Source organism: Hippocampus guttulatus, chromosome 17, assembly GCF_054856545.1.
Source record: "Hippocampus guttulatus isolate MCC_2025c chromosome 17, RoL_Hgut_1.0, whole genome shotgun sequence".
NCBI classification, from domain to species: domain Eukaryota; kingdom Metazoa; phylum Chordata; class Actinopteri; order Syngnathiformes; family Syngnathidae; genus Hippocampus; species Hippocampus guttulatus.
This window is the reverse complement of record NC_141277.1, coordinates 2,745,957-2,766,035: the sequence shown is the minus strand read 5'-3', so window position 1 is coordinate 2,766,035 and position 20,079 is coordinate 2,745,957. Positions and strand designations below refer to the sequence as shown.

The 20,079-nt window shown below is 46.5% G+C and overlaps 2 protein-coding genes across 6 annotated transcripts in view; one reads left to right on the top strand and one right to left on the bottom strand.

The window, feature by feature from the left end:
* astn2 (astrotactin 2) overlaps positions 1-20,079 on the top strand; it is a 132,442-nt gene that overhangs the window by 84,930 nt on the left and 27,433 nt on the right. For 4 of the 5 annotated variants that reach the window (XM_086134387.1, XM_086134385.1, XM_086134388.1 and 1 more), the window contains exons 14-18: positions 3,313-3,437; positions 3,564-3,668; positions 4,097-4,276; positions 10,826-11,145; positions 19,579-19,712. In XM_086134387.1, coding sequence (XP_085990513.1) covers positions 3,313-3,437; positions 3,564-3,668; positions 4,097-4,276; positions 10,826-11,145; positions 19,579-19,712 — 864 coding nt within the window. The remainder of the gene's footprint in view (positions 1-3,312; positions 3,438-3,563; positions 3,669-4,096; positions 4,277-10,825; positions 11,146-19,578; positions 19,713-20,079) is intronic. The other variant, XM_086134389.1, reaches the window with a different exon arrangement.
* trim32 (tripartite motif containing 32) lies at positions 4,566-9,419 on the bottom strand. Its single transcript, XM_086134390.1, has 2 exons — positions 9,341-9,419; positions 4,566-8,499 (listed from the first exon to the last, which is right to left on the bottom strand). Exon 2 carries the CDS (start codon positions 8,484-8,486, stop codon positions 6,444-6,446), a length of 2,043 nt encoding a protein of 680 aa, XP_085990516.1. The 5' UTR covers positions 8,487-8,499; positions 9,341-9,419; the 3' UTR covers positions 4,566-6,443.

Below are 20,079 nucleotides of genomic sequence, written 5' to 3'. Positions count from 1 at the left end.
TTGTTGTGTGCCTTTCTTTGACGCACCAGCGAATTATGCCATTTATTGTTAAATCCAGACAGCGAGGCAGCCGCAGAAATTGCCGGCATGCTGTGCCACGGCTTTATATTTATTTCATTTTTCTATGCTATTGGATGACTGGGGAGAGACGATTACGAGATGGCTGATGACTTCTTTAGGCCGAGACATGCGCAAGCACAATTATGATAATCTCTTCGCAGCTTCCGCGTCTACCGCTTATCTTTTAAAAACGATCAAATCCTTGGAAGAATGGGGATTGTTTTCACGTCGCAGGGAAGATGGAGCAAGATATGGCGCATCTGGAGACAACGTTTGCCTTAGGCTGCATTTACACTGCGGGTTTTTATACCCATTTACAAATTTGAGACTTTATCAGATTTCCGGGTTTTTTTGTTGTTGTTTTTTTACTCTCCAGTGACCCATATCCAATAGCCTTACTGGTTTTAGAGCGTTCAGTCGATCGACCATGCTTGTTTTTGGAATGTGGGAGGAAACAGGACTACCCGGAGAGAAAAACCACACAATCACAAGGGGAATATGGAAACTCTGCACCGGAGGGTTGGTCGTTAATATTTGTCAACTGCGGGCTGGTGGAGCCCTTTGCAACTTTTCTGTGATTAGGGGCTCTACAAAGAAATATGACTTTACTTGGCATTTGACATTGACATTGAACAAAGAAGAACATCTTTATTAGTGTTAAACATAAAATACGAGAGTAAAATGGTTATAAGATAGTGGGGAAAAAGCATATTACTTGATTCAAGTCAACATTTTATTTTGACCGTTGCGACTGAAGGTGTTGAAGTTTTGGCTAGCAACAGTGTATGAATTTTCATATTTCTTGTCTTCCCCCCCCCCCCCCCCCCACCACCACCACCCCCAAATGGCAAAAGTAAGACTCATCACCAAAAAAGAATGTCACAAGTAGTGGATAGACAGGTCAATTTTTGACAGTAGGCTACCTTCTGCCATCTAATGGTAGAGCATTTAATTGTGTGTGTGTGTGTGTGTGTGTGGGGTGGGGTGTTCTGGGGGGTGTTATTGATATAATGTCTGAAAGAACAGCTACTATTTGAGTTGGTAGTAGTCACATTGGAGTCAGCGTTTGCATAGAAGTGGCCTCTTCGCAACATATTGTTGTATCGGCAACTTGATAGTGAAGTATGTTTGTTTGTTTAGTCCCAGAGCAAAGCAGCCCTCTGACAAACATCCAGACAGCCGATCAAATGACGCCGCAGGGCTTGCTCTACTTCGGCCAATGCTCACTACAGCCCTCTGACCTGAGCTGCACTGCCACCTAGTGGCGGCTAGAGCACACTTCAAAAACACTGACGAGATTCCAGTGGGCCCGTCGCCCCCGCCGCCACCACCACGGTCCTTCTGAGAAATGTGCTTCGTCCACGTTTGGATTCACTGTTTCCTCACTCTTTGTGGTAAAAGTGGCCACCATCTGGCCACTTTCCGACTCCCTAGCAAGAGCCTTTTCTTACCGTCTTGGCAGGGAGTCACAAAGTGTGTCGTCTTTCCCACCTCGGTTGGAAGCATCATCATTTCTTTTCCCCCTCCCTAACTCCTGCTCTCTGATCCCGTTAGTATTGGTGTTCTCTGAACACATTGCGGTTGGATGCAGAACAGTCCCTCCTAATCAAAAAGCAAGACCGTGCTGCAGTCTTATATAAAAAGCTGATTTCTCTTCTTGAAAGCATGAGTCTTTTTCTTTTGATGCAGCGAAAGAGTGACCTCTAGTGGATTAATATTTGTTCCACAGCACCGTAGACAGTAGTAGTCTACGTAGTAACGTGACAATATTTGTCACGTTACTACAGCGAACAAAGATTTTTTTAGGGTGTAAAAATGCATTCATTACATACACGACAAATCTATTTCATAAATCATACACTGCTATCATTATTATCATGTGAAGGTTATTTTTTTGTCTTTTTTTTTCCAGTATGTCCACTATCAACAGATCCAGATTCCTCTTTTTTTCTTCCTTTTAACCATTTAATATCCCAAGCTAAATGCTACATGAACCAGTGTTCATGCCGTTACGTCGAAATAAAATGCTGTGGCTTCATTAGCAGCCGAGACACTTGACAATGAGTTCTATGTGGTGCACCGTGCTCAACATTTGTATTCAGTACTCGGCTACTGTGGGAAGGGATTAGGGAGTCTCGGAAAGTGCTCGCCACACATGGATTCTGAATCATTTACAGTGTTGGCATTGTGGAGCAGACCCATTCATTGCCTGGAGATGCAGCTGTCATCGAAATGCCTGGAGGCGGGCGAGCCTGTTGGTGGTGAACACTATTAAGAAGCAGCAATAATTAAATGAAGCCTGGAGACAGCATGCAGTGCGATGCGGCTGTGGACAATATGGTGCAAACTATCGTGACACTCCATCAAAAGAAGAACGGCTGATGATAGCAGCTTGCGTCATGCGTTTGTAAACTCTGCACGCTAGTTTATCCTTGTCGGGATTGGAGACACAAATGCTGGAAATGTAATTTGTGCTATCTGGACTCGACGGTCATTCGTCTGGTCGGTTTCATCGAGAACTACCGACTGACCTTATGTTTTGTACCAGATGGAAGCAGTTCCCTGCGGCCGGGGAGGAAGCCCAGCGTGCAATGTACACACATGCGTTACGATCCTGAAGCCTTTGAGTCAATCATGACTAGGTGGTGAGGTGCGCAAAGCTTGGTGCTTGGAGAAGGCAATGAAAGAGGATGAAAAATTGATACCGCCAAGAGTCAATCACAGTCCCCGGAGTCTCCACGGCACACGTTCTCAGCTCCAGCGCTCGCTTCCATAAAAGTGGATTATGATGGGAAATGGTTTGCTGCCGCTACAACGGCCGCACGCCTGGGCTCGAACAATGCAGCGCGACAACTCGTCTTTTTGTTGGGGAAATGGAAGCGAGCTGACTTCATTAGGCCATAAAAAGCCCAAAGCGCTTCATCCATTGCGCAAAGGCGAAACGTACAACGCAAACAATCGCGCACACAATCACTGGCGACGGTTTCTTTTTTGAAAGAGACTCTCACACGTTCACGGGGTTAACATTGACCAAATTGTTGCCCCCCCCCCCCCATTCCCCACGAGCCTGCGCCAGTTCCAACAACATTGCAGAGCTGCTATAATTCATTTAGTAGTAGATTTCTTTTGTTCAAGGTTTCTTCCTTCAAGTGAGCCCCCCCCCCCCCTTGCCTTTCCCAAAGCTCCACTTTGGAGTGAATTTGTGTGCACCGCAGGTTAATGAGGGTTAATCTTTCCTTTTCCTCCCTGCAGAGATAACAACTTTGTGAAGGACTTCCCCCAGCTAGCCGATGGCCTCATGGTACTCCCCCTGCCAGTGGAGGAACAATGCAGAGGCGTGTTGTCCGAACCGCTGCCAAACCTGGATCTCCTCACAGGTGAGTGTTTGTTTGGGGTGTACAAGATCTGCAAACAGGGATTAAAAAATAAATAAATAAAAATCTGTCCAGCTCTAGTCGAGCTACCTGAAAAATCTCACGTCCTATCTTGTGCACCATTTTCAGGCGATGCCAAGTTCAACGAGGCCGCAGGCTACCCGATGGTTCAGCAGTGGCGAGTGCGCAGCAATCTGTACAAAGTCAAGCTCAGTTCCATCACTCTGGCTTCAGGTCAGCCCAAGAAGCGTTTACCGCCACTCAAGAGCATTTTGTTCAATCACTATTACCAGGCACTCTTTTAACTCGGAGTATCAACTCCTTTTTCCTTGTTAACTGTGATTAACCTGATCTGCTGAGCCCGTTTGTATTCCTAACCGAAATAGCAGGCTCCAATGAAGCACATAAACACCCACGCAAAGATAGAGAGCGCCTAGAATTAGCAAATAAATTCCCTGCAGGTTACCCAAGATGATTTTATGCTGTGCGGAGACAATGTTGACCATTCCAGTTGTCTCTTGACAGGCGGTTGCTCCACAAGGTTATGTGCGTCCATGTTGATGTGACCCCACCCGCCCACCTACCCCCGGGCTATCATTGGGCAGCAGTACAGCGATCGTATTTATTTCTCATATTTATTCCTCACGTTCTTGACCCATTAGGTTTCGCCAAGGTTCTCAAGACGCTGTCAGGCGAGAGCACGCGCGAGGAGTTGTTGGCTTTCCTGGGGCAATACGGCAGCCACTACGTGTCAGAGGCGCTGTACGGCTCCGAGCTCAGCTGTAGCATCTACTTCCCCAGCAAGAAGGCCCAGCAGCAGCTCTGGCTCCAATACCAGAAAGGTGAGACGAAATAAACACACAAAGCACTGCGGGAAAAGTTGAGGAGGAACGTCATAGTTAAAAACGTTTGTAAGGCGCTGTATTGTTTTTTTTTCGTCTGTAGCTTATTTTAGTGCTTACGTGACAATGCCGCGAAAAAATACTCGCCCTTAATTTTTTGCAGTTTCCCCATTTCAAAGATAATCAAACAAATGTAAATATCAGACAAAGCTAACACAGTTTTTATATATTCAAAGCTGCCTGGAGAAGAAAAAATGCATCAAAATAATATTTTGACAATGTTTAAAGCTATGTTTGATTCCAAAACGTTTATTGCACTCAAGAATCAACAATTCAAACACAGACCGGACCACAACAAGATTTTTTTTTTCTTTTGTCCATGTGTTCAACACATTGGAAAATTCACATGCTCCAGAGCACCTGAGAGACATGGGGGGGCGGGGGGGGGGGGGGGCGGGGGCAATTCAGGTCAAGGGCCTAACGCAAATGTTTTCACAATTGCGGGTTGAAATGTTGCGAAATAAAAATTAAAATGTGACACACACATTGATGTTCAGTACACTTGCACGCTGACAATTAATTTGTGTTTATAAACTTTAAATTAATTTATTTGTCCCACACTGGGGAAATTTACCGTATACAGCAGCAAGATTGTGGGTAGAAAGACTTTTCTAACTAACGACGGCAGTGACCCCTTGGATAGTAATGGCAAACATTTACAAAACACACACACACACACCGGCATGTATGTGGAGATTTTCATCTCCTCAACGCTTACACATGTGTACTGTCTAGATGTATATGGAGCAATTTAAGTGCAGTCATCCTTAAGGCTTGAACAAGGTGCTCCTAAGAACACAACCTGGGCTGGAAGGTGCATATTACATATGTCAGGCATATTTCCTACAATATAAGATCTAGGTTTTGCCGCTCCCCACAAAAAAAAAAAGACAATGAGAATGCCATATACGCTAGCACGTGTTTTTTAGGGAGCATGGAAAAGAAAAGGTGAAGTGCCACAATTCGCTAACCTACCACCAAAAAAAAATATATTCATTTTTATTATCATCGTGGTTGTAGTTTGCCATTGTGTACAACTGCACCTAATTAAGCCGAGCTGTTTGCAATATTTGGATAATTGGACTACAACCACAACAATAAACATATTTTAACAACAATTAATAACCCATGCAGTCTATTCTTTAGTTTTGAAGAAGCAATGACATCTGTGCATTGAGAGTCATCTTTGTCTAGTGCAGTGGTTCTTAACCAGGGTTCGATGGAACCCTGGGGGTTTGGTGAATCGGTCTCGGGGGTTCGACAGAGCATCGAACATACAATTAAAAAAAAAAACTAACAGACTTACTGTATGTCATAAGCATAAGCTAAGCTTTTTTTTCTGGTATTTGGAAGTCAATTTTGACATTTTACAGCCTCACTTCTATCACTCTTTGATTCGGATAAATGAAAAGTACACACGGTAAACAACTACATAACATTTCCTTTTTTTTTACAGTGACATTTTTTTTGCCGGCACTTGACAAGGCCGGTCCGAATAAAAACGCACAAAACCTCAATGACGAGTGTAATATTCCACAACTTTTTTTTTCTCGACCCCCCCCCCCCCCACAGCAAACGAGCCACAGAGTGCATGTAACACAGAATACTTGGTGCATGCTCCCTGAATTGTACAGAATTGCAGTCTCCCAAAGCCATTGACTTATTAGCTAACTGCACAGAGAACTTTAAAGCTGTCAACATGCGATTAAAACAGTTTGCCCACAATAAGGTGCTTCATAGGCTCAAAGCCCACAGATTTACACGATTCCACTATTCTCTTTCCTGTTCACGTATTGCAAAAGGTAAACCAGTTTGAGGGAGAAACTTGTTTGTACGAGACAGCCTGTGCCTTACTAACAAAAGACGGCCGGCCAAGTTTAATTCACACTCGACCTTGAAATATAAAGCTTATTGCATTAAATAATACGAACGCCAGCTTGGTGGTATTACTTTGAGGTGACAATTTTAAATTCCATTGGCTAAAAACAAATTGTTGTGAGGATGAGTTGAAACGAAATAAAAGGCGTTGTTCTTCTGCGTGCACCTTTTGCCAACGCCTAACAAAAGATACCGATGCTTGCTTTCGCACTTGGTGCGGTTCACGGCTCTAGGAGGTGGAAGAGTGCCTTCTTTGAATATACGTGTAGACTTTGACACAGTGGTCCCAGCAGTCCAGCACCAAGAGCTGCCCTTTGGGGGTGGTGGCCACGCCCACGGGGCAATTCAGTCCCTCCTGGATGAGAACTTTAAACCCTCCTTCTTTGGGAAACTGCAAGATCTCCTTCCTGCCACTGTCCGTCACCAGCAGATCCCCGTTGGCGTCGACACACATGCCGGTGATGCAGCAGAAGTCCTCCGACTCGGAGAAGAAATGGCTGAGCTGCTTGCCAAGTTGGCCGTCGGTGCCCACCGAACCGATGGAGAAGCCCCCTTCCAGGTGGGGCTCGTTGTGGCGTTTCTCAAAGTTGAGCGCCAGGCCCTGGGTGAAGTAGACGATCCCGGCGGCGTTGCACGTCACAAACTTGGGCCGCACCGCCGAGCACAGCCGGCTGTAGCTCACCACGCCGAGGTTGCGGTCGACGGCAAGGCACCACAGCTTGCCGCCCTCCACGTCCGACACCACGAACTGGCCCGAGGGCATTGCCGTAATGCCCCAGGGCTTGATGAGCTGGTTCTTGTGGCAGGCCACACACTGCCCGTCCATGGTATACACTTTGACCGAGTTGTCGTAGTTGTCAGTGATGCCGATCAGGCCCTGCGGTGTAACGGCAATGCACAAGGGCATGAGGTTCGGCAGGTCGGCACCAAGGAAGCTCAGGACAAAGTTGTCGATGCTGCTGGCGTTGCGGCGGATTTCACGCTGGAAACCTTTGCGGTTGAAGATTTGGATGCGGTAGTTGCCACGGTCAGCCACGAGGACCTCGCCTTGCTGGGTCACGCAGATGCTCACTGGTAGATTGAAAGAACCAGGAAGAGCTCCCTTGCAGCCCATCTTCTTCACAAACTGGCACGCCGGGGGACCTGCGCACGCGCCTCCCTGTGATTCCCCCCCTGCGTCCATCGACTTGGATTTAAAAGTGCACGGTGAGCTACTTGTAGTGTCATCGACTGCTGCAACCATGTCAACATCTCGGTAAAGATCCATGGGAGGCCCCTTTGCACCGCCCACAGCCCCATCTCGACCCTCCACGTCGCCCTTGGGTGCAATGTCCAAAGCGCAATCCAAATTGTCTGTATTGACCGTGTACGTGCTTGTGGTCAGTTGCGCCACCTCGACCGGCTTGGAGGGTTCCGTTCGGATCAACTGCGGCTCGTGCAGCTGAAACACGGCCGGCAAGCTGCTCCGGAGGTTGAGCTCCTCGTCCTCACACCCGCCTCCGTCGTCCCTGAGCAAGCCGATGTCGCTCTGCCTCACCCGCATGGTCAGATAGTCGCAGCACGAGACCACCTTCACCTCCGCAATGTTCAGGAGGTACGTCTGCTCTTCAAGGGCCTGCCCATTAAGCTTTTGTACCTCTGCCATTGAGGCAGTAAATGTCCTTCGAGAGCGGCTCAGCTCCTCTTGAAGTTGCAGCTCGGCCGCTGTGTAATCCTGCTGCACCGCTCTGTACTTTGCTTTGAGCGATTTGGTAATGTTTTCAAGAGCCATCTTTCTCTTCTGGATTTCGCCCATGACGTCGCGTAAGGTGGACAGTTTGGCGCCCAGTTCTTTCCGACGTTGCTCGGCAGCCATCCGAATGGGCTGAACGGAATGGCCGCGGTGTCGGTGGCCCTCTCCTTTACAGAGCTCGCAAAGGACGGCGGCGCAGTCGTGGCAGTAGTGTCGCGGCAGGCGGCTGCAGCAGGACCCGCACATTAGGATGGCGGCGGCGGCTTCGCACGACGTCGTGCAGTCGAGGATCTTGAGCACTGTGAGATTGTCGGCCAGCTGCGAGATGTTGCTCATGCGTGAGACCTTGCTGCAGAAGGGGCAGCGCACACCATTGATGGTGTTGGCCAACAACCTCTCCAGGCAATGCCGGCACACAGTGTGACCGCACTGGAGGAGTTTGGGTCTCATTTGGTCCTCGTTGAAGGTCTCCAAGCAGATGGGACATTCAAGGACCTCTCTCATTAGATCTGGGTCAAGCGGGTAGGATGCTGCTGCCATTGGGGCTTTTTGCCTGAAAGAAAGAAAACATCATAGGTTACCATGAGATGAAGCGTGTTGCTGGAACATTGGTTAAACTTGGCGGTCCTAGCTCAATTAGTTGATCCTAGTTTAGGTTGCAAAGAATTGAATACGGGTCTGGGTGCTGGAGACTCCTCTTCCAGCCACCGCTCACGTGGTGCTTTCGAACTCGATTAGGACAAAACTATTACAAAAAAGTGACAGTTGACCGCTAGAGAGAGAGAGAGAGATGCAGGTTGCAAGAGAAAGAGACCATTGCATAATTACCACGTTACTGCACTGTTGTGCTATTTAATAATTCAGAGGCATCATCTTCTCTAAATCATAAGTAAAAACATCCAGATATGACTGCAGTAGAATAAATAGAGAACATTTCAATCATTTCATTTGTTTTGGCATGCAGTTACTTCTGAAATGCACATCTCAATGGCCACGGAATTTCGAACGCGTGATTCGCTGTGAATATTTGTCTCTTACCATTCCCACAGTAATATTTAGACTGTGATTTGGACGCAGCATAACGTTAATGCAACGCTTATGTCAGAAGTCACAATGCAAAAGAGGATAAAATGTTACTTGTGTTTCAAGAATCCAAACGTAAAAGGTGTCTCAACATTCAACGCCTTGAAAGGGTGCAAACGTTGTGCTCACACGTCAAAGCTAATTATTGAGCAGCCTTCATAATATTTGGCTAATAATATGACAGGCCACACGAGCGAAGCGTCCCCCTCGAGAACAATCGACACTAATTCCGTGAAGAAAATGGCAATTTTTTTTAATGACTGCACACTCGAAATGTGCTGTCTTAACATGGCACTGTGAAAATAAATTACCTTTGTTTGCTAGCTGGATGGTGGCAAGTAAAGATGTGCTGAGCCTGACGTGCTTGCTTTCGGTTTCTGCTACTGCGTCCGCTGGAGAGACTGCAGTGGAGATTACGTCATTTACGCAGGGGTCCACGTTTACGAAAACGGCGTAAACTCAAACGTTTGTCCTGATTGGCTGCTGACGTGCCGACACGGCGAGGTCAATGGCCGCCTTCGCGTGCGGAGAAAGTCCTGTTGTTATCGTTGTCTGATGCTTTACGTTGGATTTTATGTAGTTTTTCAGGGGAAAAATGTTTTTTTGCTGTATTATTAAATAAAATACCAACATCAAACAATAATACATTTTTAACTCGTTTATTTCCTGAATTACAAGCTTTTTTTAAAAGCTTTATGTATGGTTATAATGATAGTAATGCAAATGATAATAACAGCAGCAATAATTAATACTTTTCTACAGGTGGCAAGTAAATTGTGTCGATAGTCACGGTTTTTCTTATGAATTTAGTGAGACAGACAGACAGATCGAGAAAGGGCTGAAATTATGTCATCGTTTTTACTCGAGATTGTGATTGTAGAGAATAGCCACTAGGTGTCAGAATAAATCTTCAAATCGAAGGGCCTTTTTTTTGGTATGACTGTACTGCAATCCGTATCAGATTAACGAAAAAGCAAAAACCACCTGGTAATACTTATTTTTCTTGTGTAAGGTTTGCTCTTTAACATGTTTGATTATTAGCCTAAATATTTCATGAAATAGTATGACTTAATTGGTATATTGGAAGTAAACTAAATCTTAAATACATGCATATTGTACAGAGAAAAATAGATTACAATTTGATTACATTATGCACAGTCTATATTTTTTCAACCAATGAATACTGTACTGTGTCATTAATAGTACCCAACACACCCAAACATTTAAATTATTAGCCATACCTCCCAACATCTGTGTTGCATTGCTATGGAACTTATTTGTCACCTTGTCTGTTGTTTCCCTGGGCAACGCAACCCCGGCCACCCACCGGGGTTGTGTCCCAGATGAGTAATTATACTGCAACCAACAATGACATTTTAATTCACAAACTGGTGCGAGATCAATGGCTGGGGAAATGGGCACCATTCTTCTTGTCTTTGTGCGTCTACCTGCACGTCTGCAGACAACTGTTGCATAAGACAAAAAACCACATAAGTAGAGGGAGGAGCTTATGTGGGGAAAAGGGCAACATTTAGACTTTAGACAAAAGTAGAGGTTTGCCACCATCGTGGGGCATTCATAGGCAATAGTATACCTTTTTTTCGGGGGGGGGGGGCATCAATTAATTGCATATATTCCATCTGCCAATAATGGGGGTGCACGTCCTGCCATCCGGCCTTTACAAAGCTGGTGACAGGGAGCGTTTCGAGGTGGTGGTTCTTGAGCAAAAGAGTCAATCCAGATGGAGACATTAAGCAGTTTCTTGTACGGATACTTGTTCTTGTTTTCTCTTCCAGAGGCAACAGAGCAAGGGCTCGGTGGCGGCAGCGGGCGTCATGAGCTGAAATCGGTGCCCTTTATTAGCTACCTGGCAGCGTTGCAGAAGAGCCAGCTGCTGTCCGACGACGCGGTCAGTGGTGTGGACATCCGTTGCGAGGAAAAGGGCAGCTGCCCACTCAGCTGTCACCTGTGCCACCACCAGGCCGGGGCGGCAGGAGGCATGGTGGCGAGGGGCCGTGGCAGGGGCGGTGAGCCGCCCTCGCCCATCCCCGTCCTGTTGGACGTCAGCCGCGTGGTGCCTCTCTACAGCCTGGTCCAGGACAACGTCACCAAAGAGGTCAGACTCTTATAATATGCCATAGTATGGGTATTATATTAGATGCTCAGAAACCAACGACCTAATTTAAACTTTAGTTGGATTTTTTTGGTTCATACTGTAGGGTCCCGACAACATGATACGCCCATTTCCCTCACGCATAGTTCCTAAGCCAACTACTTCTGAACTGAGCGCTTGACGCCCCTTGCAAAACATCTTTCTTTCTTTTTTCTTTCTTTCTTCATTCATTCATTTTATTAATGCCAACCCCTTCGTTCGAGGTGTAATTAAGCGGTGCGCAGGTGCGCATGCACGCTGAAAATATTCACGTGCTCTTCAGTTTGGATTGTGTCGATCCGCATTTGTGAACCAAGCTTATTGCAGCTTAGCCGCCAGCGTGACTGTGGTCAGTCCAGCTGAGCCCCCACTTAAAGGGGCTACACCACTGCTCGGACACCAACGAGGATCTTCATTTGTTCTTCTTTCCTACTGCCTTCGTTTCCAAAGCTCCAGCCAAATAAACGTGAGTATGGACTCGTGCACCGCATGCCCCTTGAATCTCCTATTCGTCTAGAACATTCTTGAAAACATTAAAAGCACAACAGCGTAATGATCTCGTATTAACTGAGATGTTCAAATTTTGACTTAAAATTCATGATTACACTCTGGCGTCTAGTTAACATGCATGTCGGCCTCTTTTACTGCCACTTCTCCTCTCTCCTTCCCCTCCTCTCCTGCTTGGAGAGGGGGCTAGGTGGCTGCGTCTGAAGATGTTGCTGAATGGATTTTGCACCGAACGACCAGGACAAGATCTTAGTTGACCAGGCCAGGGCCCGAGAATGGAATCACTTTCCCCAAGGCATCTATTCACGGCACTTCTTCTCATTATGGACTCTCATGCATTTTTAGCTAACTTGTTTTAGGACCGTATTCTGTGATAAATGTGGCCCACTCCAGATCCAGTACAGCTTTGTCATCCTTGAAAGGAGATCCCACCATCTCCTACTGAAATCTTGTTATGATGCCGTTTTTTTTTTTTTCTGGATCACTGTAATGCGTCACTAGTTGGAAAGTTGGACTTCATTTCTTAATGTACCTTGTATTATTTATGCTCATCATTGACAATGCATCTTGAGGCATTTAGGTGGGCCGTTTCAACCCATCGCCTCTAGGGGGCATTATCTGGTAAATCTTTAGTAAATGGGCCCAGCGATACAGCGGGCATAAAAAAGATGACATCATGGTTTTCTCTCTTTGTGAGCAAGTCACAGTCTGTGTGTGTGTGCGTGCGTGTTTACGTCCAAACAAGCCTTGGCCGCCATATGTAAGAAAGCATCAGCATAATAGCCAAATGTTTGGACCGTGGACGTCAATCACAGGAGATTGCGTTTATAAGACAAAGGAACGTGTGGGGGAGGGAGGTGCAGGTTATGATGATGTCATGTTGAAATTAGTTGAGCCCATTTTTTGCTCAATTCTGCGTTCACCTTTGCTCTCACACGGTGCATGTCTCTGTCTGTACGGCGAGTATTTGCAACTAGTTTATGCGTTCCCTACTCAGGCCTCTAAACGCCTCACCTAACAACATCCGAAACAAACAAAACAGGGCATGCACGCGTACACAATAACAAAGCTTTGCAAACTGCGTGCCTCCCATAACAAACACCGCAGCCCCAAAGAAAAAGCGCAATCAATAGCAGACAAACCCGAGTGGGCCTCATCGATAACCAAACGTGAAGTGGAGCGAAAATGTCTCCGTTCCCTCGTTTTCCTAACCCCGCCCCTCTTGCGTCTATAGCTATGGTCCTGTGGGGATATACAGAGTTAAATGTATGTGGAGGAGGTGGTCTGGACTGCACTGGATTGCTCTTGTGAGGTAGCTCCGGGCAGGATTATTAGCTTCTTATTGATGTCATCGACCCCTAGGGAGGGAGGGGGAGTCCATCACCAGTTTTTTTTTTAACTTCCTTTTGCTTCTGTTCTTGGCCCTTGCAAGTGCAACTGCTGCTATAGCCTGAAAGGCACATTCAAAAAGTACGGTATAGCATTTATTAAACGAAAGCACTCGAAAGGCACACAACTGCTCTTTCGGTATCTGCGTGTGGGTGTGTGTGAGCCCGCGTGTGTGTGTGTGTCTTTTACACACACACACACCTTTGAGACTTCTTTCTACTTGGCTGCCTCGATCAGGAAAGACAGCTGCCATGTTGCAAAAGCTTTCTCCGTGATGAGCTTGTTCTTCTTTTATTTAATTATTTTCATTTTTGGGCAGGACTGAAAAAATAAATAAAAATAGTGGAGTACAGTAGTTGCTCTCCTCATGAGCAGGTTGGATGATGTAAGAAGAAAACTCTAGATGAGTACTGCGTATGGGAAATCAAGTGCGGTATATAAATCAGCATGAGCATGATTTCAAACCCTCAACAAAGCAAGACAAGCCATGCGGACAAATGATTTGAATATGCAGCAATAATTAAATACTCAAGCCAAATGGAAGTCATGCGAGGGATGAATACTGTACATGTCGACTGATGCCGTCAAATCCAGCAGCTTAGTTCCCCACTTTGCAATTACTGCGCGAAGATGCGGGCACAGAACTAACTCATCAAGACGCTGCCATGAATGACTGACAAGCTGACTGGCTAATGCCCGCATGAACAGTCGTAAAAATGGCAGACACGTCCGTCATTAAAGTTTTACACCTCAGACGCAGCGAATAAAGGCGCCGCCGAAAGAGCAAAGCAAGTCACTGCACAAGAGACGTTATGAAATTCCGACTGGACATTTTATTTCCCGCGACCCGTGTTGCCGTTGACATTACACTTTACAACGGCGGCACAATGGCCAGTTGATGAAAGATGCTGTCGGTAGTGGCTGACAAGTACGCTGGCCAATTATTGTATGAACAGGAACTTGAGGGGCCAGTCGGGTGCAGTTCCTCCATATTGAAGGAAGGCCCTGAAGGGAGTCGCCGTGACAGAACCGACCAATCTATGGTGCTGCTAGTAATGACTGACAAGTAGTCCGACCAATGATTGCATGAGCAGGAAGTGAAATGACAGCCGACATGTTTCAGTGCTTTGTTTGATAAAGTCACATGGGATCAGCCATGAAACCCCTGCAGCCTCCCAAAAATATTTAAAAGACTAAATTCCGGAGTAATAAGACGATCCTTCCAACGTGTTCCCAGAACCGACGCAAAAATCATTCCCCTTTTTTGCCTTCTTTGGCAGATGTTGCAGAGGGTAAAAATGTGGATTTTTATGGGGCAAAGCTGACATTTCTGTCTGGAACAAGATGACGCTCCTGACTCGAAGTGCAAATGAAATACCATCTCAATTTCATGGCAATAAGACCCAGTTGGAACACGCAGAAATGTGCAAGCCTCATCCACACAGAATGTGGAATTTGCTTTAAATACTTGGTAAGTTGATGATTACTCTTGTAATACAATGTTCTGCTGCCCCTGAAGCTCGCCAGAGTTTTTGGTCATGGCTCCGAGAAGCTCAATTGATGTCTGATGGATATGAAGGGCACCCCCCCCCCCCGCCCCCCCACCCGATTGGTTTTGCCGTGCACTTTAAATTGTTTGATACTATTTTAGACCTTACAAAATCTTATCAGTGAATATAAAGTGAGTGGAATGCTCTGGCAACATCTTAAGGTTTTTTTTGGAGGGGGGGGGGGGGTTAAAAAAAGCCATATTTTAACCACAGCATGACTCGTTTATAGACAATCATGTAGGTGAGGTTGAGGTGACCATTTTTTTCTGGTCTATGACTCTGGCAGTTGCTTCTCACCCAAGTGTTTTCTCTCTTTTTTTTTTTTTTTTAAGCACAGGTCACAGCTGATCTACTTTGCACTTCTGCGTAAACCGTATATAGAACATTAAACAAAAAAATGGGGTCAGGTGACGACACCCTCAGAAGTGCAATCTGGCATTGAACCTTCTTTATAGTTTGCTAGAGCACGACATAAACTTATATGCTTGGTCGTCATTTTACGGCAGTTGATGAGAAAGGAAGACATTACGGTGATAGGCTCACTTCCTTGGCGACGCAGCGCTTGTGCTCTTAAGTTAATCATATCTCAAACTGGTCAGGATTATGCCGGGTCTTGACTGGAGCCGCTCTTGGAACGGCGATCTTGAATAACGGCATCACCTGCGGCATGCGTGTAACTAAGCACCCTTGGGGATATTCGGGAAAAACGCCATGGTTAATATTCGCTCGCCAGTAGCCCTGCGTTGCCGTGTTTGAGTTATGGTGGGCCCTTCGAGCCAAATGCTTTTGATCTTAGCGGCTAAGAACGCGCTATATCTTGAAGGCGAGCTGCTGCCATGCTTGCGCACAACTGCCGTCATTCACGGGGGCTCGTCTCAAAGAGGCACCGTCCAAATCCAGATACAAATCAACACCGATGCCTTTAATGTCAACAATTGGCTCTAAAGATACAAAAAGCCCAGGTTGCCTCCTCGTAGAGACCAACCGAGAAACCGAGCTTGAGGGCATTTATTAAAATGCAGAGGTAGCCTGACATAATCAATTTCCAGAAAAGTGCTTGTTGCCGTTTGACAAGTACGACTGCAACAAGCCAGCTCCGAGAAATGGTTTCAAATCCACTCAAAAGAAGAATGATGTCTCACAAGGCTATTTCTCTGTTGCTTACCTGCCAAGATACAAACGTATGTACAGTATCTCAAAATTTTTTGGAGGTTCCAGTTTTTAATCCTGTATTTTCTTTTACTCCGGATGAAAATCTCATTAACTTAGTTTCATTAGACATTAAGGATGTATACACATTTGAAAAAGGTCAGCATGCTTGGAGTGCTTCCTTACGAAGATATAGTGCCCACTTCAGAGCTGGAATGCAAATTACACCCCTTTTTTTTTTTTTTTTTTTAGATCTATTTTGACGAGACCTCATCGGGACCGACCGATGGAAATTACCCCGTAAACACACATATGTCGGTACACACAACCCCCCCCCCCCCCCACCCTCTTCATTCACCATTGGCAATCTCCTGCGTAGGCTGACTCTTTACCACCACCGGGGATCACTTTATAAATGAATACTGCGGGCCAGCTGGCCAGTGTTTTCTTGTATTAGCCGCTAAAGACGGACAGTAATGTGGTCAGTTTATAGCGGGCAAACTGATTAATACATTAAAGAGGTCACAGTGGCCTTCTTGTAAGTCACATCAGCCTTTGACGAAAATGAAAGGTCCAAAGAGTGTTTGGGTGCCAGCGAGTCTGCCGGAGGGGCTATACGTGACGTCAAGGCTCAGAATTTTGCAGCTGGAGTTGTTGCTGATGCTCAAGTATCATCATCAAGACTTTGAAATGCAATTACTTCAACTCAATTCATTCCGATATTGATCGTCTTGAGAGATATTTGCGAAAAGGGAGAAACGGAGGGCCATCGACTGATGCTGAAAGCAAACGTGGACATCCAGAATGTATAGTCTGTGCCTCTATAGTGTGCTGGGAAATGCATCTAGGGATAATCAATAAAGTACAAGATATCACCCCTTTATCAAGTCGCAGCAACGGCACGTGCGCCTCCCTCGCTTCCACTGCATGCCATGACTAACCCAAAGCCTTACTTCTGTAATAATAGTATAGAATAGTAGAATAGGGGGCAGTACGGCGGACGACTGGTCAGCACATCCGGCTCATAGCGCAGAGGTGCAGGGTTCGATTCCGGCTCCAGCCTTCCTGTGTGGCGTTTGCATGTTCTCCCCGCGCCTGCGTGGGTTTTGTCCGGGTACTCCGGTTTCCTCCCGTGGCAGGTGAATGGAACACTGTCTCCGTTCGTTAGGGCGAAGGGTTGCGCGCCTGCGTGTGCCCTGCGATTGGCTGTCAACTAGTTCAGGGTGCCTGAAGTCAGCTGGGATAGCACCCAGCAGCCCCCCGCGGCCCACGTGAGGATAAGCGGAGTAGAAATGGATAGTCGAATAGGAACAAAGGTGTGTGTGGCTTTCACTGCTCACTGCCCTTTATTAAATGTAATTCAATAGGAAACTCACACATAAACCAAAAAAAAAAAAAAAAAGCACCAATTACTGGATCTGTTCGAGTCACCGGCGCGTAAGCCCTTTCAACCCTCTTGCTGGGGAAAAAAAAAAGGAAGATCCATTGATTTACTGAATTGGAAAATGTACATGGGTTACACATAATTCAAATGTGGTAAACCCATGTTATTTTCCTGTGAAAAGAAAAAAAAAAGATCTGTGTTAGTTTAACACATTTTAATCACGTCGAACTGAAAATCAAGTACTTTTTGTGTGTGTGTGTCAGGGCACCAGCCTAATTCCTAAAAGCACCGTTGCAATCCCCGTTTAGCCAGTGGGGGACTGGCATGCATTACTTGTCAAACATAAAGACGGTGATAATCAATCGCTTTGTCTATTTTTCACATGTGCAGCCATATGCAGTAGTCGTGCAGAGCCATATGGGCTCTTTGTTTTGTTTTGTTTGTTTGTTTGTTTGTTTTTTGAGGAATCTAATAGCGGCGCATGCATGGCGCGGGCCCTTGTCGTCGGTCGAGCAGATTCATCACCGATAAGATAACGTTTTCCTCCTTTCTGAGGCCAACGGCCACATGCCAAGAAGTATAGTAAAAGCAGGACACGCTTGTTCTGCTCTCCTCTTTTGTACCCGGCAGACGCTGCTCATTTCTCTGTTGTTGTGATTGTGGCCTCCCCCAGTTGGACTTGGATGTCGCTTACTCGGGTCACATTCACCCTAGAACTGAAGGACCTGCGCCACGGCAAGCAACGCCGTATCCGTGTACGCAGTGGCGGCTGACTGAAGTCACATGACTTGACTCCAGTCAGACTGAGGTGGTCCATTTTATGACTTGCGGCTCGCTCGGCGAAAACTTGACCTTGAATTGACCTTGACATGAAGTTTGCGAGAAGTCATACTGTCTGTGTGTGAAAATCTGATTTCAATTCCCTCATCACATTTACTTGTATTTTTTTCCAAAAATTCAGATTTTCAACACGGTGTGCCTTTTGATTTTTGTTTTTTTTGAGAATGCAAGTTATCATTTGTTCGCGCTGTGCATGCCCCCCCCCAAAAAAAAAAAAACTGGAGACCACAGCCACCTGTTTGCTCCAAGACATTTGCTGTGGCCATCTCATTTGTCTCCACAGTCAATTTTCGCTGCTCGCCAAGAATCACGATGGCACAGCAGCACCGCGCATCGCCGGGTCTCCCTCCCCCACCCCCCACCCCCTTATTAATATAGATTAATATACGATGCATGTTTATCTCAACGAATTATGGAATGTATTTTTTGCGACTTTCACGTCTGTTACTTCCTCCCACCTCTGCCGGGAAGGTCTTGGAACGTTCCTTTTGTCTACCTTTGTGCATGGTGACTTTGGCATTGCTCCATCGGCATGAAACAATGGCGGAAATCCACAATAAATTTGTTGCGCGTGCGTTGCCGACCGAGCCAGATAGCGCGGTGGTCTTCAAGAGGCCTTCCTTGCTTTTCCTCATGGTGAACAAAGGAGCGGCTCCTCTTTGTGATTCGATGTCGGGCGCCTGGTACCCGGCGATAATGTTTCCGTGTGTGGCTCCGGTGTCCTATTTTCGTGACTGTGATCAAGCACTTGTCCAAAGTTAAGTTAAGGCCACATAAATAAAAGCGAGTGCTCCATTGATCCAATTGCGTGACAGGGGGAGCCAGAGTGCTTGTGCACTCCCCTGAACTCCCACTGTCGCTCCAGTGGCTCAAAGGGAAGCCCTAACATTATATTTTACTGCCTCGACGGCTCACATTGGCATTTCACTGCCTTTTAAAGAATGGCTGAGCCTCATACATTTCTTTTCTTTTTTTTTTTTTTTGGGGCTTTCAGCTGTTAATGAAGCAGTACAAGGAGACATGAGGGGATGATGTCATCTCCTGACAAACTCCCCCGCTCCTCCTCCCGCCGCCGCCGTAGACAGACGACCACACAAACCTAGACGTCGAAACGCTTGGATGGGGGGGGGGGGGGGGGGGGGGGCATTCACACCTCCATCATGAAAGTGTCATTATACGTCTATGATATCGCAAGCGTAAGATGGACGATGTTAGTGAAATGTTCCCCGCTTCCAGTAATTGGGAGCAGTGCAATTGAAAAGGTCTTTTTGTCTACGTGCGCGTGAACTGCGCTTACTATCTCAGTGAGCCCCAGACCTTTTTTTATAAAGAGAATATTTCTGCACTGAAGGACATTTCGGCTCGTTTCAGGCTTTTCACTTAAATGCCCGTGATTTATTTTTGGAAGCGTGCAAAAGCAAGTGACTGGAGGAGGGCGATCATATAGGAAGAAGTCTAACGATTCTCCTGCTTGTGTGTGTGCTCAGACCGTGGGGCAGGTCGGGAGTACACGCCGATGGACAGGCAGTGCATGTTCCCGGAGATAATTGCGTTTCTCTCACCTATTACCCTTCACAGGCCTTCAAGAGCGCCACAATGAGCTCATACTGGTGTGCCGGAAAGGGCGACGTCATCGATAACTGGTGTCGCTGTGACCTGAGTGCCTTCAGCGAAGACGGCCTGCCGAACTGCAGTCCCCTCAGACAGCCGGTGTAAGTGGGAGGCGATGCCATGCCACCGCAGAACACGCGCACGTGCGAGAGTGATTTTCGGGATGCGTGCACGGATGCGCCGTTCCAGGCGCACACATCCGGACACGGGGGACAGTTCCCAAAGTCCTCACAGCTGTCAATCAGATCTGATGAGAACATGTTCTCATCCAGGTCCCGTGGCTTAAATTCCCCCGGTTGAAAGGGAAATATCACGTGGTTTCCACCACAGTTTGGTACATATCGGAACAGCAAACCGTTTCAGCACACTTAAAGCAATGACACGTGATGTATTGATAATCATTTGAATGCGCAGTTGTGTTTGCTTTTATAATACATCCTGACCAGATGGTCACTGTGTTCGATTCCC